Raw genomic sequence first — 23,618 nt, forward strand, 5'->3', positions numbered from 1 at the left:
AACATCAATGTGAGAGAGACACATCGAATGGTTGCCACCCGCACAACCTCAACAGGGCCAGGGACAAACTGCAACTGAGGTACGTGCCCTTCGCGGAAATCGAACCCGGGACTCTCTGGTCCACAGGCCAATGCTCTAACCGCTGAGCCAAACTGGCCAAGGCCAGAAAGGAAATATATTAAGGATAATAGGAATGAGGATTCTCACTGTCAGAGAAGGGAATTACAAATATGGAAAGGGAGAAAACTACAATGAACCCTGTGGTATTGGGTGGGAATTAGAGGTCTTGGTGGAACCTCATGGGTTTCAATGTAGATACACAGATATAGATATAGCTATAGAGAGATATGGTGTGCATGTCAATATCTTCATCTAGCTATTACATATGCGTATCTATGTATATTTATAGATACTTCTGAGCTGTGTCCACTGAGAAGGGCTGCGAGCAGCAACACTCCAGGAGCAAGGTTTCAGCTTCTAAGTCCTATGCTCCACTGAAAGAAACCAGGGCTCCTTGAAGAAACAGCTGATTCCAGGATTGTGGGCAGGGAAAATACAAGAGGAGCTTGAAACACCTGTTGTACCAGAAAGTAGGGAAGTGGTCCAAGAACGGTGGTCACATGTGAAAGACACAAGAGCCAGCTTGAAGGGACTCCCACTGGTCAAGTATGGGACAATTTGAACATCAAAATACAAAAACAAATGGGTTATAGCCCACTGAATAAAATAGGAATCTATTAGTCCACACTGACACAAATAAATGGAGGGAAAGAGAATGACAGAATTAAGAAAACTGCTATCACATCCTTCAATAAAAAGAACCAGGGCTGCCCTGGCCGGTTTTGCTCAGCGGTTGGAGCGTCGGCCTGCGGTACAGAGAGACCCGGGTTCGGTTCCCGCTAAGGGCACGTACTTCGGTTGCAGTTTGTCCCCGGCCCTGGTTGGTCGTGCGGGTGGCGGCCACTCGATGTGTCCCTTCACATCGATGTTTCTCTCTCTCTCTTCCTCTCTCTCCCTCCCGCTCTATCTGAACAAAAAATGGAAAAATGTCCTCGGGCGAGGATTAAAAAAAAAAAAAAAGAACCAGGGCTTCTAGGAGAAATGGTTGATCCCAGGGCTGGGGCTGGGAAAACACAGGGTATGAAGTACTGGATCATGCTACAACATGGATGAACCTCAAAAACATTACACTGAGTGAAAGAAGCCAGTTGCAAGAGATCATCTATTGTATGATTACATTTACATGAATTGTCCAGAATATACAAATCCATAAAAATAGAAAAAGAGTTAATGGGTGCCAGGGGTTGGGGGGAGGGGGAAATGGGGAGTGACCATCAAAGAAGGGTTTCTTTTGGGGTGATAAAAATATTCTAAAATTAGATAGTAGGGATGGTTGCATAACTTTGTGCATATACTAAAAACTCCTGAGTTGTATACTTTAAAAGGATGAATTTTATGGTATGTGAATATCTCAATAAAACTTACTAGAAAAAAAAGAATGAGAGTAGTCATAGGGATACAAGGAGCCAACCTGAAAGAGCTCCAAATGGCCAAAGCTGGAACAATGTTAGCAACAAAAATAATGTAGTATTGAATTATAACCCAAAGCATAAGATAAATATACAAGTCCCTACTGATATAAGTAAATGATTGAATAAAGAAATAAATGTAGCCCGGCTGGTGTGGCTCAGTGGTTGAGCTTCGACTCATGTACCCATAGGTCGCCAGTTCACTTCCTGGTTAGGGCACATACACAGGTTGTGGGCCAAATCCCTAGTGGGGGGCATGCAGGAGGTAGCCATTCGATGTTCTCTCTCATTGATGTTTCTATGTCTTTCTCCGTCTCCCTTCCTCTCTCTCTAAAAATCAATAAAGAAAAAAAGAAAGAAAGAAATGGAGAAGAGATAAATCTTCTTTAAGAGAGAATTCCAAATAATATTATGTAGTTTCCCCTCCAGGATGAGGAACTTAATTCTCATTCCCACTCCCACCAGGAAGGTGGGAGACTTAGGGACTAGCTTCCAAAGGATAGAGTAGAGAAGGGAAAAGTAACAACTTACAGTGGAAAAACCTGGCAAACAGGCAAACACCACCTTAACTAAGTGAGAAAGGCTGACATCAGAGATGTCATGTGGACATATGTACCTCTCATACAATGTGATGAGGGGCATTTCGCCTCTGTAGGGTTCTTTCCAAAAACCCATAACCCCAGACTGGGGACATTCTACAGGATACCTGACCCATGTACCTCAAGCCTGTCAAGATCATAAAAAAACAAAAATCTAAGAAACTAACAGACCAAAAGGGCCTGGGGAGACATGCCCACTAAGTGCAATGTGGTTATCTGGACGGGATCCTGGAACAGAAAAAGGACGTTAATGGCAATCTGTTAACATCCAAATCAAGTCTGGAGTTTAGGTAATAGTAATGTACCAATGTCAGTTTCTTAGTTTTGACAAATATACCCTGGTAATGTGAGATGTTTAACAATGGTGGAAGCCAAGTGCTAGGTATACTGTACTAACATTGCAAACTTTCTGTAAATATAAACTTATTCTAAAATAAAAAGTTAATTTAGCCCTGGCCAGTTTGGCTCAGCGGTTAGAGCGCCGGCCTGTGGTCCAGAGGGACCCGGGTTCGGTTCCTGGTAAGGGCACGTACTTCGGTTACAGTTTGTCCCCGACCCTGGTTGGGTCATGTGGGTGGCAGCCACTCGATGTGTCCCTTTCACGTCGATGTTTCTCTCTCTCTCTCTCTTCCTCTCTCCCTCCCACTCTATCTGAACAAAAAAATGGAAAAATGTCCTTGGGTGAGGATAAAAAAAAAAAAAAGTTAAAATAAAAAGTTAATTTAAAAAATGTCTATCATAGTAAAAGATACCAAAATAAGTAGGCAAAATTCTGATCAGGAATGGTATATTTACACAGTGTCAAAGTGATATTCCTGGGGAAAAAAAAACAAAAAAACACAACCTGCATCTAGTCTTGAGGAAACATCACACAAACCTAAACTGAGGAACATTCTACAAAATAAATGGCCTGTAGCCTTCAAAACAGTCAAGTAAAGACTGGGGCACTGTTCCAGATCAAGAGACTAAGGAGATGTGACAATGAAATGCAATATGTGATACCAGATGAGAACCTTTTGCCACAAAGTAATTATTAGGGCAAGTGGTGAGACCTGGATGGGGTCTCTGAATTAGACATTAGTGTGTTTCATTGCTCATTTCCTACGTTTGATGGTTGTTGTTATGTAGAACGTCCCTGTGTGTAAGAATTACATACTTTCTATATAGCATTTGGTGGCAACTTATGCTCAAATGATTCAGGGGAAACGTTCTTTGTAAAAACATCAACAACCACAAACCACCCTGCTGTGACTGTGACTGGGCTTATGTTTGATTCCTGAATTATTTAGAACTGTACTTTTCAGTTAAAAGCAAGCAAACAAATTTCATGTCATCTAATAAATACAAATTTCATTTCCAGCTTTCTGGTATGTGCCCTTTTGCAGATCATTGCTATTTTCTGTGTATCTGAAGTTTCTGTTACTAGGAAACTTTCTGTTCATAATGTAGACAAGGATCAGCAAACTTTCTGTAAAGGGCAGAGAGTAAATATTTTTAGGCTGTGCAGGCCATGAGTCTCTGCCTTGTAGTGTAAATGCTTCACAAATGGACATGTCAAAACTTAAGTGGACATGTCTTCAACTTTATTTACATAAACAGATGGGAGGGCCAGATCTGACCTGAGGGCTGATGAAAACAATACATTTTAAAAAAAAATATGCATATCCTTTGATTCACTTTCAGGAATTTATTTAGCTCTAAGGTTGGAAACAGCCTAGATATAGTTAACAACGGTGTAACAGAAAACACTTCAGGATAATGGAAAACTATGTCATCAGTAAGAAAGAATGTTGGGCCTGGCAAGTTTGGCTCAGTAGTGAAAGTGTCAGCCTGCAGACCGAAGGGTCGTGGGTTTGATTCCTGGTTAAGGGCATGTACCTGGGTTGCAGGTTCGATCTCCAGCCCTGACTGGGGTCATGCAGGAGGCAACCAATTGATGTGCCTCTCTCACATTGATGTTCCTCCCTCCCTCCCCTCTCTCCCTCTCTCCCTTCCAATCTATCTAAAAATAAAATCAGTGGGAAAATATCCTTGGGTGAGGATTAACAACAAAAAAAAGAAATAATGTTGGCCCTGGCCAGTGTGGCTCAGTTGGCTAGAGTGTTGTCCTGTGCACCAGAAGATCAAAGGTTCAGTTCCTAGCCAGGGCACATACCCAAGTTGTGGGTTCAATCCCTCGTCGGGGCACATACAGGAGGCAACTGATTGATGTATCTCTCTCACATCAATGTTTCTCTCTCTCTCCCTCCCTTCCTCCCTCTCTAAAATCAATAATAGAAAAAGGAAAAGGAAAAAAAAAATGTTGTAGCTAAATCTTTCTGCATACATATGATTATCTCCTTAGGAAGGCCTGGGTGTAAGCCCTGCCTCCATCAATCTCAAGACATGGAACCTCAGGAAAGGGAGGGAGGCACCGCTGAGGACGTGCACAACTATGAGGGCATCTTTACCCAGTTCTTCACTGTAAGGTAGGTTTGATAATGGGACCTCACAGGTATTGTAATAAGTAAATTAAACAATTTAGAGACAATCACCTGGCAATACATAATATGTCAAAAGGGAGGAGTCACTTGAGGGCAGACTCTCATAACTTCCCATGTCCACGGCTCAAACTCAAGGGCACTTCTCCACCCAGCAGATTACCCAACTTCCTACTGTCACTCACTGTGATGCCTTGGTTCTCTCTATAGAAGACTATATTATGAATTCCTCAATGGGAGGAGCTGTTTTTTTCATATTAAAAAAAAATCTTTATCCTCAATTTTAATTGTAGCATCTGCCACACATAAGACACAATGAGTCAAGGTGGAAAATGGAAGAGTTTGGGGTCTGAGATTTGAGTTGAATCCTGGCTCTTGACATCTATGTGCTATGAGATTTGGATACTTTATAACTTTCCGGCAACACAGGTATAATCTCTAGTGTTTAGTAGGCATACACAATGAATAAAATCTGCCTCACAGAGCCAAGTAGATTCCAGAGTATTAGAGCATCTCAAAAAATGCCCAAAATAAGAACATTCTTGTTGAAGTTAACATCCCAGATGACTAGCCTAAATGTTCCTCTCTCAAGCAAGGCTGCTGCTTCTAATTTTTTCTTGTCATTAAGAATAATCAGCATTTTTCTTACTGTCTTACTTTATATCAAATTCTTTGTTCTGACTGTAACTTTTTCATTCTTGCTACTATTCTGGGTATATAATTCTATAATAAAAATAAAGTTTATTATTAAAAAGTAGGGACCTGCGCCCTAAACACACCCCTAAAAGACCTCCATAAAGAAAAAGTGGGCCAAAATATAGGTATATAGATATGTTTCATCTGATCTCTACAAATAAACTATACTTGGCCTTATGAATTGAAGAGAACCCATTTGTCAGGCAGAAGTGGCTACTTACTGCCTGCCCCAAACGATACTGACTCTGAATATTCAGATCAAAATCAGGAGATGCATCAGCATCATCTTCAAGGGCAAACTGCGTAGGATGGAGCGCTAGCCATTTAACGCTAAGGAGAGGAAGACAGGTGCAAAGAGTGTGCATGGTACCTGAGTAGATGTTGGCTCAGCCGCCTGGATCTGAAAGTTCTGGGAGGGCTTCTGGGGGACAGTGGGGAGGGTGGCAGATGCCGCCTGCACCACTCTCAGGGCCTGCTGGGGGATCTGCACCACCTGCTGCTGTTCGGCCTTGGGAGGCACCACCTGGACCTGCTGGACTACAGCTGGCTGGCCTCCGCCAGGGCTCTGAACGATGAGCAGGTTGTTTCCTGCCTGGATGATGTTGTCCGCCGTGGTCTCGATCAGCACCGTCTCCACCTGCTCGGCCACAGCCACAGAGGGCTGGGAGGCAGGAAGACTCTTCTTCCTGGCTTTCTTGTTAGTCTTGGACAGTGGGATGGGAGGGCTCTCCGTGAGGAGCTGAGTGGAGGCCCCAGTGTCGCTGGTGTTCATGAGGTTGTTGACAGGCAGGGTAAGTGTCACACCACCCCCACCTGTCAGCTTCACCACATTGGCGCCGCTCTGCCCGGGGGTGGTAGTTGTACTCGACTTCTGGACAGGGGCTGGCTTGATGGGGACAGGCTTGTGACTGGATGGTGAGGGGGTGATGATGGCTTGGTTGGTACCAGGGATGATCTGGATCTGGTTGGTGAGATTGGGCTGTACTTGGATAGTCTGGCCACTGCTCGCCTGAATCTGAGAGACTGCCTGGTACTGGATGTTGGCATTTGATCGGGTCCCTTTGTTAATCACGGTGGGATTCTGAATAGCAAACACCAGCTGACCCCCAGGATAGGACGCGCTCAGTTGTGACCCCTGAATCTGAAGTATGTTTCCTTTGGAGGACAAGATTCCAAAGCTATTCTTGCCCGGGCTGAGAGGGAGAGGGGCAGGCTTGATAGGGACAAGTTTCCGTGGTGTGGGCTGGGGGGGAGCAGGAGGCGTCACAGCAGCCTCAACAGCCGGAGGCCCAATTTTGCTACATGTTGCAGCAAGTAGGGCTAAGGGAGATGGCTGGGAGTCCTGCAAAAAACCAAGTGGAGAAAAGGAGTGAGACATAAGGGCCTGCAGCCCAGCCACCCTCTGCCCATTTTGATCCTCTTCTCTTGGCAGGCTCCTCCCTACTTCTGTGGCAGGCAGGGTACCAGCATGCTCCCCCTGCAGTGGTCCTATCTTCCCTGCTGGTTTCTACACTGAGTAATTAAGGGAGAAAGTGCAGGAAAGGTCTTTCTCAGGAAGGAGTGCCCCAGAAGCACTCGATGACAGGGTGAACTAACAGCACGAGCTAACCACATACTCCCCTGGCCTCGTTTCTAACAGGGACACAGACACCCTGGGCTCTTAGATCGAGTTGGTTGGCCCATCACAGGGATTAAGGGATCCCTGATTCCTCAACTGAAGAAGGGAGGGAGGGAAAGAGAAGGGGAGGGGTAACAAGAGAAATAAACCCTCTGGTAAAGTGTTTTCTAGTGCATGGTACAATGACTTAATTGACCAGGGAAGGCTGCCCTTTCCAGGCTACAAGCAGTCTCTGGGGTGTGGACAGAGTCTCTATTTTCCTCAGTGGAGCCCGTACTGGGTGTCTTAAGAATTGGATAGAGGTTGAGGAGAAAATGGAACTATTCAAAGAGACCTTGAGATTAATCCTGCTTTTTGCCCCTGACCCAACTGTGGCACCTTAGGTTAGTGGCCATGGTTTCTTAGTTCAGAAACAGTAGATAACTGAACCTTCCCCTGGCCTCATATCCTGGGGTACTGATAGTGAGTGTTTAGTTGTAGTTCAATGGCAGTGTCAGTGAGTCTTTCCAGGCTGATGCTGCCTTACCCCCAGAGCCCACTGCCCACTCACCTGGGTGGTGGAGGCAGCGGGCTGCAGGTAGTCACTGGGACTGACAGCAGCAGTGGCAGCCATGCTGGTCTGTGGATCTGTTGGAAGAAAAGAAAGTAATGCACAAAATTCCCAAAAAGAACTCAAACCCATTTGTCTCAGATTTTCTTTTGTCTCTATTTGCTGCTGCTTCTCCAAGAGTGGTTAACGACCTTTCCCCACACCAACCCCACTCAAGCTTAGCAACCCAACATCTTTTTCAGCAGATGACCTTCTCCTCTCCTCAGACTTAGCCATCCAAGGCTGTGTGGACAGCTGGTCCTGCCTTCCCTGGACTATTCCCTCCAGCCATCATAAAGCCGGAGATAACACTAAGATACTGAGATTATACCAAGAGCAAATTCCGTAACAAAACTGTGCCACCTATGGAGCCCTCTCTGTGGGGCACTGTTGACTCTCCCTAGCTAGGTCGGCACTCCTAAATGGTGGGTGGGAAAGCCCCTTCCCCCAATTAATCCTCTAGCTCTGAGCCAAGATTCCTGCTCATTGCTGCTGTAGCCAGATGCCAAGCCAGCCTGAGAGAGCTCTGCTCAGTCAGGCTCCCTGACGAGGACACACCCACTCCAGGCGAAAGTCTTGAGTGCTTTATGCTCAACTTCACCACAAAGGCCCAATAGCCCAGGTACTGATCTATAGCATATGGGGAATTGCTTTGCATGAATTTACACGTAGGACAATAGGTATGGCCCATACTAGTTGGCACCATAGGTATCGCCAAGACTAGGAAGCTAATCTTGGAATATAATGAAAATAAATTCTATTTTTGTTTACATGTGTATACATCTTAAAATATGAATATAGCAGAAAAGTCTTAAAATGCTAAAATGTTAAAAACCATTATCTCTTGGTGGTTGAATTTTGCTTGACAAATAACTTTTCTCCTTGTTTTTCTGTATTTTGTAATTTTCTCACAATAAATATACTCTCTTGTTCTTTATTTTAATAAAGGAAAATAAAGAATGTTGAGGAGGACTCTTTACTCTGAACTTAAGTTTTTTTGTTTTTTTTAATCCTCACCCGAGGACATTTTTCCATTTTTTGTTCAGATAGAGTGGGAGGAAGGGAGAGAGAGAGAAACATCGACGTGAAAGAGACACATCGAGTGGCTGCCACCTGCATGACCCAGCCAGGGCCGGGGACAAACTGCAACTGAGGTACGTGCCCTTAGCGGGAACCAAACCCGGGTCTCTCTGGACCGCAGGCCAACGCTCTAACCGTTGAACCAAACTGGCCAGGGCTGAATTTAAGTTTGATCTAAAATAAATATAAGATAGGTAAATGGAAATCATGAGAATTTGAGGGGAAAGCATCTAAGCCATCTTATCATTAAAGGAAAAAAGGACACTGGGCAGAGTCTGACTTGTATCCTAGACCTTTGGAAAGTAGATTTCGGGAAGTACAGAAACTTCGGGTATTAGTTATGTCAGAGGCTCAAAAAGGCAGAATGGCTCAGGCAGTGAGCCCATGCTGGGTATCTGAATAGAAGTTAGGGAGAAAGTGGAACCATTCGATTGCGGCTGGCCTCTGACTTCTCTCTTTGGGAGAAAGATTCTTAAATGGGAAAAGGTAAAGAAAAGGAGATTGGGGGCTGAATCCAGGATTGGTGATGGACTAGTAAGAAGGCACACCAATGCTTTAAATGGTTTTCAGGCCCTAAGGCCATACAAACTGCACTCCAGAGCAGGAGAGACTTTGTAGCAGCACACCTTAAAATGAGTGAGGAGCTAGAGGGCAGCCCTGGGCAAAACCCAGAGTAGAAGTAGATCCTGAAATATCAGACACTGATCCTTGGCAAAACCCTAGAACAAATGACTGAACAGCACTACAATTACTGAGGTAAGGAAGTAGTAATCATAGGAATAAGCACAGGGTTGCAAAGAATATGTCATCCTGAATAAATCTGTTTTATGGGGTTTTGGCTGGATACATCAGGAGAATGGTATACACTGCATATTTTTTTTCCAACATGACACCTGACTGAAATTTTTATAGTATTCTTAGGAACAAGAAGGAAAGATACTGCAGGCAGGATGACAATCTAGTTTGGGGGCTAAGCTGAACGTGCCTCCACCTAAGTGCTGAGATCCATGCCATCTCAGTTTGCTGCTGCAAGGTCAACCAGGGTGCTTCAAACTAGGGATGGGGGTCCCAGGACCAGGGTCTGCAGGCTTCTCCTTGGAGGCTCATGCTTTCTCTACCAGAATATTTTATTCTTGTTTTCACTGTGAAGATCATCTTTTAAAAATGAACAAATACTATAGATCACTGGGTGACTGTTTCGTACCCCAGATTTGCACATTTCAGGGCCTCTGTGTGTTTATAACTGTATTAGTGCCAAGTGGCACCATTCTAACTGCGTGGGCTGATTAAGACAACTTAATTCTGCACATTTAACTCACGATACATCTGTGCTATGTGAGGGATGACAGCTCTTCAGAAGCGGGGGAGGACTGGGTCTCTCTGCACTAGACACAGCAGGGTGGGCGTGTGGAAGTCAAGCCCAGGGGTCAAGTCTGTGCAATGCTTGTGCTGACAGCAGCGATTCAGGTTCAAACTAGTGTCGTCCTCCCAGGATGATGATGTTGGTTTGAATTTTACTCCCTTTTTGGTAGTTATTTAATTAATTTTATAGGAGCTAGATTAATGAGTTGATAGAGATTTATATGTGCACATAATTAAGTTGTAACATTATAATTAAAACAAACTAAGTTGACTCAAAAACATCGTTTTAGAGCAGTGTTCAAACTATTCAGACCATGCACCAGTTATAAAAACAATTTACATCAAGACCCATACGCACAGCCCCACACACATACCCACACACTTCCCTGTCCTGTGCTCATGCAAAACGAGTTTCCAGAAACAAAATATGCCCTTACCACATATGATGGACTTTGATATCTTTCTACTCTAGTCCATATTTTTATTTCTTTTTTATTTCTTTTTTTTTTTTTATCCTCACCCGAGGACATTTTTCCATTTTTTGTTCAGGTAGAGCGGGAGGGAGAGAGAGGAACAGAGAGAGAGAGAAACATCGATGTGAAAGGGACACATCGAGTGGCTGCCACCCGCACGACCGACCAGGGCCGGGGACAAACTGCAACCGAGGTACGCGCCCTTAGCAGGAACCGAACCCGGGTCTCTCAGGACCGCAGGCCGACGCTCTAACCGCTGAGCCAAACTGGCCAGGGCCATATTTTTATTTTTTTAAAACCATTTTTATTTTTAGAGAGAGGAAGGGAGAGAGAAAAACATCACTGTGAAAGAGAAACATCAATCAGCTGCCTCTTGCACACCCCCTACCGGTGATTGAACCTGCAACCTGGGTATGTGCACTGACAGGGAATCGAACCCACCACCTTTTGGTATATGGGACAACACTCCAACCAACTGAGCCACACCAGCCAAGGCTCATATTTTTATTGTTAATCCTTGCCTGAGGATATTTTTTCCATTGATTTTTTTTGAGAGAGGAAGGGAGGGGAGAGAAAGGACAACATGGATGTAAGAGAGACACAGTGATTGGTTGCCTCCTGCACATTCCCTGATTGGGGCAGGGGATTGAACCTGCAACCCAGGTACCTGCCCTTGACCGGCAATTGAACCTGTGACCCTTCGGTGTGTGGGTTGACTCTAACCACTGTGCAACACTGGCTAGGGCAGGGCTCATATTTTTAAAGTGCTGGTTGTGACTCACTAAATTGGTTTTGTGCCCTAGAGGCTGGAAAATGCAGCTTTCGCATAGTCTAACCACCTCCCAACTTTGGGAAACTGTGCAATGACCTAGTAGGCACGTTCAACCTGCAGGTGTCATAAGACCGAGAAGACTGAGAAGGATTGTAAACACAATGGGGGTCAGTATTAGGGTTATTTTTTTTTTTAGAAGATTTTTTTTTTCTTTATTAATTTTAGAGAGAGGGAGGGAGAGGGAGATAGAAACATCAGTGAGAGAGAACATCGATTGGCCGCCTCCTGCATGCCCCCCACTGGGGATCGGGCCCACAACCTGGGCACGTGCCCTGACTGGAAACCGAACGGGCGACCTCTTGGTGCATGGGTCGACGCTCAACAACCAGCCAGGCAGTATTAGGGTTTAAAGAAATCTTTAAAAAACTGGTATGTCGCCCAGGCTGGCAGTTAGAGTTTTGGCCCACAGACCAAAAGGGCTCGGGTTCAAAACCCTGTACCTGGGTTGCAGGTTCTATCCCAGCCCCAGTTGGGGTCGTGGAGAGGCAACCAATCAATGTGTCTCTCTCACACAGATGTTTCTGTTTCTCTCCCTCCCTCCCTTCCACTCTATCTAAAAATCAACTGAAAAATATTCTCAGGTGAGGATTAACAAAAAAAACCCAAAGTGGTATGTGCATGAGGCTCCAGACCTAAATGAGAATTTGTACAGTGCTGGTCATCTGTGGGGAGACAGGGTCATTCCCTCTTCAGCCCCAATGCACCATCTATAAAACACAGGGAGTCGTCCTCATGGGATTCCAGGAGGCGTCAACAATTGATATGAAAAGCATTAAGCACATAGTGGGTAATTAATAAATGGTGGTTTAAACTTTAAAGTTGAATAAACTCTGCACTTAATATTTTTTTAAAAGTCACATGTACATAGGACAGGAAGACAGAGCTTAATAGTGAGTCACATGTGAAAAAGCCCCAGTGGTTTCAACTCAAAGCTAAACAGGCGCCAACAGAATACAGATGTGGTTGCCAAAAAAAGTACTGCAATCTTGGACTGCATTTCCAAAAATTCAATCATAGAAGAAGAAAAATAATAGTCCTAGTGTGTTCTGCACACTTGGGCTGCATCTGAAGTGTCAGGTTTCATTCTGAGAGACATTTTGAAAAGGGGATTTGCAATGGGTGCTGGTTCAGAGAACAGCAGCAACGGTTTTGACCAGGGTGCCCGAGTAGCAATATCCACAGGGTCTTTATTCCAGCCATGGGTTCAGAGAGTGGAAATTTCAAAACGGCAGACTTCAGATTAACAGAGGGAAAATTTTCAAAAGATGGAATTGGTTGTGATGTTCTCCCTTCTCTGGAACCATTTAGCCAGAGGCAGAATGTGTGTCCGTCAGAGACAGGACACCTAGATGGGGTGGGAAGTTGGACTGAATTACCTTTAAGATTTTTACAATTCTCAGACCAGTTACTGATAAAAACACAAGATGAGTTAGTGGCTGCCAGGGCTGGGAAAGGAAGGCAGAGGCTTTCCCAGGAGGCTCCCTGGGCTCAGGTTCACTTAGCTAAAATTGGTGAATGACTCTCCCTGAGACATCTTCTGTTATGAAACGGAAGGACATCAGAACAGGACATAGTGCAAACAAAATGAAAACTGGCCTAGAGCTTCTTACTCATCTCCCTTTCCCATCTCCCTCTCTCCCTGTGCAGTCATTATTACCCTGGACTCAAACTGTTTGGAGACCTGGCTGGGCTCTGAGTGAACCTTCAGTTAGGAAGCCACAGCAGAATCTACTGAAGCAAGCTGCAGACTGCTGGCACTTGATGTCGCACCAGTTCAGTTTGGTTTCATTTTCCTCCCCAGCTGGCTCTTGAAATACTCCTCTAGATTGCAAAACAATGCTGGTAAGTATCTCTCCTAGGATCACTCAGAGTTTTGTAGCCACTGGGCAACCAAAACAGAGACCGATCAATCTCCCTGCCACTGCAGAATTACATCGAGATTAACCATAAAAAGGAAAAAAGAAGCATTTCCAGTTGGTGTTTGGAAATGAGAAGTGGTTAAGAAATGGCGTAGATACGTAACTACAAGACTCTGATCAAAGTACTTTAGAACTTCATTAACTTGGAACCTTATATTTAAAATGTGTAACTTTAACATAAATTGTGCTTTCCTTCATATTATTCAAAATGAGGCTAAACAATGTATGAAGACTCTTAGGCAGTTATATAATTGTTTTATGTCACTTCCACCATTTTAATTGTACCATTTTCTTTTTTTAATCCTCACCCAAGAACATGCTTATTGATTTTTTTTTTTTTTTTTAGAGACAGGGGAAGGAGAGAAACATTGATGTGAGAGAGAAACATTGATTGTTACCTTCTTGTATGCACCCCAAACTGAGACTGAACCTGCAACCCTTTGGTGTACAGGACAACACTCCAACCAACTTAGCCACACTGGCCAGGGCTATACCATTTGTGTGTGTGTGTGTGTTTTAATGTTTTTACTGATTTTAGAGAGAGAGGGAGGGAGAGAGAAATATTGGAGAGAATCATCAATCAGCTGCCTCCTACACGCCCCCTACTGGGGATCAAGCCCACAACCCAGGCATGTGGGCATGTGCCCTGATGGAGAATCCAACTGGGGACCTCCTGGTGCATGGGACAACACTCAACCAACTGAGCCACACCAGCCAGGGCTAACAGCAGCTTACATCCAGTCACTGAAACCTACATTTAGCAACACTGGCAAGTGGGATTATTACATATTCTTGAAAGAGAAAGTGTAATTTCTTTAAGAGTTCTATCATTCAGGTTAGCTAAAACTTTCCCAACAGTTCCTTGGCTGGTGTAAGTTTCACAGTGATTTACGATACAAGCAATAGTAGCTCTCTTAGGCTTCAAGGAAAACTTCCAAGGGCATCAAACAGGGAGTCCAGTGCCTGCTGGGACCACACCTGTCTTTCCTTTCTCTATAATGGAAACCAGTTTAATTCTAAGACCCGCTGAGTATCCCAGCTCTTGATGTACAGACAGCTCATTCATCTCCACCTCCATCCTCTCCAGCTGCAGCCTTCTCTTCCTTCCTCCTGGGCCAAACCTCCTAGCCCCCTCCTTTCTCACTTGTTCACTTTCCTAGCTGTGGCACTGGGACTTTCACCCCAGCTCTCTGCCCTTGCTCAGGTCACCGAAGACCTCCTCATTACTAAATCCAAGAGACCCTCTTCAGTTCTTGACCATTCCCACCTCCTTGAAAGCCCCATGGATTTTCTCCTACCTCTCCAGTCACCTCTTTCCCTTGTGGGCTCCTCCTCCTTTTGCCACCCCGTAAATACTGATGTTTCTCAGTGCCTGTTTCATAGGTGACCGTGTCCACCGACATGCTTCAGTTACCTTCCATAGGCTGACGACCCCTAGGTCTCTGTGTGGCCCAGGTCTCTTCCGAGTACAGACCAGTACATCCAGCCCTCTGTGGGCCTTTTACTTGGGCTGCCCTCAGAACTTCCAACACTGAGCTGTCACCTTTGCCCATTCTCTCCCAGCTTTCTCATCCCCTGGTGCCAGATCCTTGGAGCCCTCATCTCTGCCACTGCCCTTTCCTTGATTAGAGCTCTTTCTTCTCTTACTGGCTAACACCTACTCATCCTTCAGGTCTCAGCCTGTTTTTTTCTCAGCAAAATTTATTGAGAGCCTACTATGTAACAGGCCTTCCAGGACCCCTGAGATGAAGTTAATTCCTCTGGTAATACCACCCATTAGATAATCATGGGCTTAATGTCTCTCTCATACTCCTGGGAGGGCTCCCCAGAGTGGGCCACCTGTTTCCACTGCTGAACAGATACACCAAGCCTGGTACATAGCACAGCGACCCTTCAGTGCTGCAGGCTGAGTGAATGTCTATTAAACCAGCCTCTCTTCTGATATTTCCAATCACAAAGAAACCTAAGCGTCACCCTCACTGCCAATCCATCAAGTCCTCATTCTTCTTCCTCCTAAACACAAACCTTTCTCCAGTCTACTCATTGCTCATCTCCATCTCCACTATCCTAGCATTAACCACCTTCAGCCCAGCCTGAAATATTGCCCAAAGCCTTCCAAATGGCTTCCCAGCTTGGGTCTTGCCCCTCTTATCCAGCTTCCATAATTTGGTCAGAATCATTTTATAATGCAAATTCCATCCAACCACTCCCCTGATTAAACCCTAAACCCTACAAGAGCTTCCAGTGAGTTGATCTTAAAATAAGGTGTAGAGGCCAAAACAATCTGCCCCCTCCCTCAGCCTTCCCCGGGCCCCTCTACCTCTCCTGCTTTATCTCTTGCCCTCCAACTCTCCTGTCGGCACACCAGTTTTCTCCATTTCTGGAACTATAACACGCCCTCTCTCATTTGGAGCCCAAGCATACTGTTTTCTTTTAGTCTGTCTCCAGTCTTCCTTCAGAGCTCAGTTATAACTTACTTACTAGAGGGAAAAGACTTTCCTCTCCGCCCACCCCCTCAAAGTGCGGGGCAAATGCCCCTGCTGTGGGCCAGTGTATAGGCCCAGGGCATCCTTCACAACACCTTCCCCCACCATGCAGGAGGGAGTGTCTCTGCCCTACCGATCTTTCCATGGGCTGACACAGGGAGCACCACATAACAGGAAGAGGCCCGAGGGACCCCAAAGCTCTGGCCACCAGACTAGGGGCTGTTTCACTGGTCTTTCTTTCTCTTGAGACACTGGGCATGAGAGAGAAAAGGGGCCCAAAGAAATACCGCAACAGTGGGCTTCACAAAGCTCTTATCCCTGAGAGAACTTGGCTCAAACTCCATAGCCAGGCCTTATGGGTACTCAGCTTTTTTTTTTTTTTGCCTCAGGAAAGCCATCCCAGCTATAGCTTTCTTGGACTACAGCTATGGTATTTCCCCTGGAGGTATTTCACTCCGTACAAACAGTCCTTCTGCTGTCTATTTTGGTCAGCTCAGCTGGGCCTAAAGCCAACAAAACAGTTTCTAAGCCTAGTCTTTTCCAGTTGCCTAGCCTAGAAGAATTCAGAGCTGGTAAGGGAAAAGCAAGCCTTTCCCAGTTGCCTAGCCTGGAAGAATTCGGAGCTGGTAAGGGAAAAACAAGCCAGGCCGGTTTGAGAGAACAAAGTTGGACTTCAAAGGGAGTTGACAAATGGGCCAAGAGAATCAGCTTGTGAATGAGTCCAAATTGCATAGTATGAGAAGCAAATCTCCAGCAACCACAATAATCATATAAAGGAGTTCTACAACAGTAAAAGGAATTTCTTTGACTTTCATTAAATATGAACAACTCTGGGTGATGCTTTGCTAATCCACAGGCCAAAGGAGGGAGGTAAATAAAGAATGGAGATCTTGTCTCTACCCAGACACTTGACCAAGCCATCCAATCTTCCCTACTCCCAACTTTGACCTTAGCCTTGGCCTATGACCCTGATGTATGTCCACTATTTCATCAAGAAATTAAAATTCCCTTCATCAGCCCTGGCCAGTTTGGCTCAGCAGTTAGAACATCGGCCTGCGGTCCAGAGAGACCAGGGTTCGGTTTCTGCTAGGGGCACGTACCTCGGTTGCAGTTTGTCCCCCGCCCTGGTTGGTTGTGCGGGTGGCAGCCATTCAATGTGTCCCTTTCACGTTGATGTTTCTCTCTCTCTCTCTCTTCCTCTTTCTCCCTCCCACTCTGTCTGAACAAAAAAGGAAAAGTGTCCTTGGGTGAGGATTAAAAAAAAAAAAAAAATTCCCTTCATCAGCTAAGATCTATTATTTCTTCCTACCCCCCAAGTAAAACTCCTTGGAAGAGTCACTTGTATTTTACTGTCCCTAATTTCTCTGCCAGTCTTTCTTCACCCTGCTCCAACCAGGGTGCCTGCCCTATCCACGCCACAAAAACTACTCACACCACCAGTGACCTCCACCTTGCTGTCTAATGGTTAATTCTTAGACCTCATCTTCTGTGTTGATATGGCAGTTGACCCCTCTTCCTCCTTGAAACATTCACTTGGCTCCCAAACACACTTGCTAGGTTGGCCTCTTACCTCTTATAAGACTCCTTTGCTGGGTCCTCCCTTCTCTCAAATTCCAAATGGTTGGGCTGACCCAGGACTTAGTCTGGAGACTTGTTTTTCTTCAGTTTACACATATTTTCTGGGTGATTTCATCTAGTCTCATAGTTTTAAAAACCAATTAACATATAGGTTCCACATGATGATAACTCCCAAATTTATATACTCAGATTTGTATATTCAACTGCCTAATGCAGTCTCCACTTGGATGTATTAGTAAGCATTTCAAATCTAACTAGCCCCACACAGGGCTACTGATACCTCTCTAATTCTGTGCCTCTGTCAAACTTCCCCACTGCAGTGACTGATACGCCATCCCTCCAGCTGCTCAGCCCTAAAGCCTTGGGAGTCATCCTGGACCCTTCTTTTTTTCCACTTTGCATTTGAGTCACAAACACTTTTGGCTCTATTTTCAAAATATATTCAGAATCTTCCCTGATTGGTGTGGCTCAGTTGGTTGGGTGTTGTCCCGTGCACCAAAGGGTTGCAGGTTCAGTTCCTGGTCAGGGCATGTGCCAGGGTTGTGGGCTTGATCCCCAGTGCAGGGTGTACAGGAGGCAGCGGAATGATGTTTCACTCTCACATCAATGTTTCTCTCTCTCTCCCTTCTTCTCTTAAAAAAAAAAAAGTCCAAAAATATATATATATGTATTCAGAATCTGATTGCTTTCACCACCACCTCTGCATGCTGGAAGGGACTCTGGAGAAATGAGTGGGAACACAGGGCAGCAGGGAATGGTGAGAACTCTTCATTCTGATGGAAGCAGTCCCAGGAAATAGTGAAAAGAATACTGGGCGTCAGAATTCTGTCTTGGAAAACAAGAAGAGAAAAAGAACCAAAATATATTTTCCCCCTAACGAATATCATTATGTAAAAATGCATGCTTTCTCTGCTTTGGCATATTTATCTAAGTCAATCCCTGGGCTAGGATCGGCTTTTGAAATTAGTGGTGACTTCATTTCCCCTGGGAAGAAAGGGTTGGCTTACCAATTACTTTTTTGAAGGCTGGGAAATGTTTTGGTCTGTTTATAGGCTAATCTGAGACTTCCAATTAGACACTGACCAGAGGCAGAAATATTCCACTTCCAATCACACGGTCCTGCCTGCTGTCTCTTATTCCCTAGTCACACTCTCTAGAGAGGCTGCTTTGTCATTCCACCAAGTCCCATAGGAGAGGTAACAAATTCTCTAAAGAGGAAGCTCTAGAAAGAGGACATTTGGAAATGTGCAGGCCAGTGCTTACTGGTCCCTGCGCCATTTTCACCATATGGCTGAGATGAAAAAGGCCACCTAACAGCCTAGGGACAAACTGGCATCTCAGAGCCCTTACTGTAAAGGCAAGTCACCCAAGCTAAACCTCTGCATTGTGATGTTCTGGGGTTTCTGGCTACGTACAGCATGCAACTCTGATGTTGAAACAAACTGTAGCTAAGGAATGAGATGGCCAAAGGAGTTAAACACTTGGGTCTGTAAGCATGCTCTTTCTGTGACACAAACAACCTTGACACCTCAACACTACTCAGAGCTACTCACAGTGGGTAAACTGAGAAATCTCTAAACTGGGCACTTAGCTCACTCTCCCTTGCTCCTGAGCAGAGCACACCAGCCGTAAGCCCACTCTGATGAGAAGTATAGTAATTTCCTGTGCCAGGGGAGGCCTCAGAGCATGTGCAAAGAGCGCTTCCTAGACATGCAGTGGAAGCCACAGCTTCCCCCAGGCTGTGAGTGCTGACTCAGCTTGCTCCTGCGCTCTCTCTTCAGCAGTAGAAAAAAATCAGTTTTCCATTTTGGAATCCTGTCAACTGGAACAAATCCACCAATACAACCTGGGAGCATCTCCTCAAGGGTACTTTCTAATCCCTTTCCTACTTAGGCTAGCAATGCCCTTGAATTAGTAATTGCCTAGGTTTTTACCTTCTTTTCTCTTAGCTCCAATAGATAACAGAAAAGTAAGACCTCCCCACCCTGAGGGCTCCTAAGAAGATGCCAGCCAAAAAAAAAAAGTTCAGCTGATAATTTAGGAAGAACATCTTAAGAGAGACTTTCAGACTTTCAACTGCATTTCAGAAATATGAAGATCTAAGCTCTGGCTCTATGAAGGAAGCAATGAAGAGAAAGCTCCCCGCTTCCCTCCTTCAACAGGTCCAGAAGTCACACACGAGTTGCATGTGGATCTAAAATAAAAGCAAAGCAAAAACCAAACAAGCAAAAACATCAACAAATGCATTCCATAATGATGTCTGTTTCTCAGCCCAGCATGTACTGGTTTGATCCAGCATGGAGACCAAGTGTTCCTGGCTCAAACTTGTTGGGAAGAAGTTCCCAAACCCCAAAGGGACACTATCACCCAACAAACTCCTAAGCAAGTATAGGAGCTTCTCCAACTAGATTTGACTTCAAGTTTGCAGTCCACAAGGCTTCACATTGGACCATGTAATTGGTTAAATTCAGAAGTGTTCAAACAACTGTATCTCTAAACGTTCTAATATTCTACACATCCTTTAAGCAGTGTTTCTCTGCATCTTTATTCTGTGGCAACTGCCCACCCCCTCTAAATTAATTCCCTAGTTTTTAAATCTTTGGAAGCGAGGCTTCCAATTGTGTATATACAGAGAACAGAGGAGTGAAGATAAGTCTTAGAAGAAGATCATACTACATTTCGATCATAGAAATGGGGGTGAGTAAGGTCTAGAAAATTGCTGAACCCAAGTCAATACCAGGGTGTATTGGTTGGCTGCAACAAGCTTAGAATGTCTTCACAGGGCCCTACTTGGGCAATACTTGCAAGCTTAAGAATTATTATGTATCTGTGGTAAAGGACTGTTCAGGCTACAAGGGACCCTGCAACTTCTCCAAAAGACTGCTATTAATATACAGAACTAGGAAGTTCAAGGCCAAGATACCAAAATGAACAACTCAGACATCTGCTAAAATTTTCTTACAGCTTCTTCTCTCCTCTGACAGGTCTCCAGAGGCCCAAACTTTAATAGAATCTGAGAGAGAAAAAGTCGGCTAATCTATGTGCTATCAACAGCGATGCCAAACTCTGCCTCCTGAAGCCAGTTCTCCCTGCTGGGTGATCAGTTCTACCTGGGTCTCCTTAGCAGAGACTGTCTTGAACACCCTACTCAGGGGGCTCATATATGTCAGAACAGCTTTTTCTTTCTTGTTGCTGCTTTTAAACAAAGAGGTTAAGCTTCTGTACAATCAAGTGGAAAACCCGGAATTAGAAATATTACCAATTGTCCCAATAAGAATCCATTTCCAACAGGTATTAATGCCTGTTAGAAGCCACTGACCTCATCAGCCCAACTGATAGGTTGTATGACAGATTAGCCCCCTCTATCACACACAAGAATTTAAAAGACAAGTCACTGCAATTATATTTATTGCAGACAACAGGTTTCTTTGTCATTAATCAAAATCCCTTCTATGGTGTGGACTCCACCATCATTCTTTTCACAGCCTCTCTGTGAGCTGGCCAACACTCTAAAACTTTCTAGGCCTAAAAACCTTACCCAAAATACCAACTAAACACTTAGCCCTCCACTGTAATACTTAACGCCTTTTGGGGTACAGCCTGTGAGTTTTAGAGTGCATGCCAGTGTACCTTAAAATAGGCATCACCATTGATCCGCAATGAAATCGGTATAATGGAAGACCATGCCATGGCCCAATTCATTGCTTAAAGTATTGGCTCCTCCCTCCCCTTTTCCAGAAAACAACAAACAAGTGAGCAAGAAGTTAACGCAGAAGAAGAAACAAGGTTTGGGAAAATGTGTACTGAGAAAAGCCAGACTGAGTCTCTCTGGATCAAGTTAATTAAGAAACAATTAAACAAGACAGTATATTGGAATCAAAACCAAGGAATGCAGTGAAGACAGGTTTCTCAATTGCCCAGAGAAGACACAGTTCCTTTTCAACTAATATTATAAAGCCACCAGGAACATATGCCAAGAAGCACCGGTTATGGGCTGAGATTCATGTTAACAATGGGGATGGAGGTGGGGTGGAAGAAAGGAAGTATCCATTTTATTTCTTTTGTTCATTCCTTAGGTTTGTGCCTAGCCTTTGGGATTCAGCAGTCCCCTCAACGGTACAGCAGGTTCACGGGCTAGCTCTGTCAATAAGTTCTTAAACGTCTCACGGGTTTTGCATATATTTAGCTGGAGGCTCAAGAATCCAAGTGAACTAACTTAAGGTTTTGCCTACTCGCAGTCTAAGGCGAGAAGTCACTTGCCTAGGGAGCGCCCTCGTGTCGCGACACCATCTCTCAGTTGGGATACACTGGTAACCATGTTGGCTTCTACACCCAGCAGTGCCCATGTGGTTGGCGCCGTCTGAATTTCAAGCACTCCCTTGTCCCTCTCTGCCCTCGGACGAGCCCTGAATCCCTGGTGGGCACCTAGAGTTAGAGTGCAGGAGAGTCCTCCAACAGAGGGTAAGCGCGAAGGGGCGTCGGCCGCCTCCTCGGAGCAGGCCCAAACAATATCCACGGGCCGGACAGCGCTGGGGGGGGGGGGATGTCGGCGCCCGGGCAGTGGGGGGGGGGGTGCCAGGTTGGCCCCAGGTGCCCGCTCCTCTCTCCAGCCCCCGGAAGCGCTGCCCTCCCGCCCAGCGGGCTCCGAGGGGGCGGGGAGTCGAACGCCCCCTTCCGGGTGCCTCCGCCCGGCTGGCCAGCCCCGCTCCTCCTCCGGGCGGGAATCCTCCCTCCCCCGCCCCTCCCGAAGCCGGGCCCCGGCGCCGGGCCCGGCCCCAGTGGGCAACCCCCGGCCCCGGTTCCCCCTCCCTGCGGCCTCTGCCCGTCTTCCCGACCCTTGGGGGCCAGGAAGATCCCGCCGGCAGCGGCCAGGACCCACCGCTCATTACGACATCTTCCTCCCTGGCCTCCGCCGCCTCCGCCGCCACCGAGAGCCTGACACCGCCCGCCCAGCACCCGCCAATCCCGGAGCCCGCCACCGCCCGAGCGACGGCAGCGTTCACCAATAAGAGTGCAGTACATTGGGGACCGACAGCACTATTAGCCAATCAAAGAGAGGTATCTAGAGCGACGTTGGTTTGGCCAATAGAACTGTGAAATGTAACTGATGGACGGTAGAAGGCACCAACCGGAAGTCTACTAAAGAGTGAACGACGTGTTTGCCAGCCAACTGGAGGGAAGCAAAGTCCCGCCCACGAGGTGGTTGATGGACAGCAACAGGAAGCTGGATAGGGCGGTGCTTAGCTGAGGAGTGGTTTTGTATTGGTAGTGGTTGACCTTCCACCCACCTCTAACCCAGGGGATGAGTGATAGATCTGTCCTAAAGCCAATCACAAGTCCTCAGGGTGAGGCCCTGAAAAGCCCTGTGAATCGCGTATAAATTACGCCTCGATCCAGTGTCGCCGTGGTGTAGCAGGGACTCCTGCTCTTCGGCCACTCAGTCCCACGTCTGGTGAGTGGAAAGCCACTAGCCTTTTATTTAGTCCCTCGTCCTTCATCGCCTCGGGAGAGAGAAATGAACTCCCAGGCAGCTTTGTAAAACGAGGTGTTGACACAATGCGGGAGTTGGGGCTACGTGACTTCTGAGAGAGGGAATTATTTCACCGTCTCAGTTCAGGCCCTTGTTATTGCAGTGACCCTCTGACGGTCCCCAAACGTGGGTTATCAGAATATCCTGAAGCTCCATAGTAGATTCCCTGGGCCACCTTTCTTAAGCCTGTCCTGTACCACTGGGGCACTCCCGGAACACGCATTCTAACCAGCGCCTCGCGCGGACCGAGCTGGTTCCCTCTGAAAGAGGTGCGGTGAGTCAAGCACTTGGCAGGTGCTATCCGTGTAGGTTTATCTTTCTCTCCCAGGTCTTTTCTGTAGACATGCAATTTGGGAAGGCTGCCTCGCATCAGTGAAAAGGAATCCACTCTGGCTTTCTACCAGCCTTGGTTGGAAACTTGCAGAGAGGCAGGATATCAAACCTGTGAGCCTGTGTCCTCATCTGTAAGAGGAAGCTATTGATCACACCTACTGGCTTTCCATTAAACAAACAAAAGAACCATAACCCACGGTGAGAAATACATTTGCATTCTGGCCCAGTACACTTATACTCCTATGAGAGTGTATAACAAACTTTCCCAAAACAATACTTTCTCTCTGATATTTTGAATCCTGTCCTATCTCCTTCCTTTCTTTTTCTTTTCCTCACCCGAGGACATTTTTCCATTTTTTTGTTCAGATAGAGTGGGAGGGAGAGAGAGGAAGAGAGAGAAACATCCATGCGAAAGGGACACATCCAGCCCTGGCCGGTTTGGCTCAGCGGTTAGAGCATCAGCCTGCGGTCCGGAGAGACCCGGGTTCGGTTCCCGCTGAGGGCATGTACCTCG

At 45.9% G+C, this 23,618-nt stretch overlaps 1 protein-coding gene and 1 long non-coding RNA gene across 4 annotated transcripts in view; one reads left to right on the forward strand and one right to left on the reverse strand.

Moving 5' to 3' along the window:
• SP2 (Sp2 transcription factor) overlaps positions 1-22,172 on the reverse strand; it is a 29,822-nt gene extending 7,650 nt beyond the window's left edge. For 2 of the 3 annotated variants that reach the window (XR_004960328.1, XM_036268394.1), the window contains exons 1-3: positions 22,121-22,161; positions 7,473-7,549; positions 5,675-6,646 (exon numbers count right to left, since the gene is read on the reverse strand). Coding sequence is in view for 2 of the 3 variants with exons in the window: in XM_036268394.1 (XP_036124287.1) it covers positions 5,675-6,646; positions 7,473-7,549; positions 22,121-22,127 (1,056 nt within the window). In the remaining variant the exon portion in view is untranslated. Of the gene's footprint in view, positions 1-5,674; positions 6,647-7,472; positions 7,550-22,120 lie in introns of all 3 variants that reach the window. The other variant, XM_036268395.1, reaches the window with a different exon arrangement.
• Positions 478-23,379, forward strand: LOC118634084. The gene is made up of 4 exons (XR_004960329.1): positions 478-666; positions 4,473-4,596; positions 12,906-13,100; positions 22,875-23,379. It is a non-coding gene; the product is annotated as an uncharacterized LOC118634084 (long non-coding RNA).
• Positions 23,380-23,618: the final 239 nt, after the last annotated feature.

Source organism: Molossus molossus, unplaced genomic scaffold (genome assembly GCF_014108415.1).
Source record: "Molossus molossus isolate mMolMol1 unplaced genomic scaffold, mMolMol1.p scaffold_m16_p_19, whole genome shotgun sequence".
NCBI lineage: Eukaryota > Metazoa > Chordata > Mammalia > Chiroptera > Molossidae > Molossus > Molossus molossus.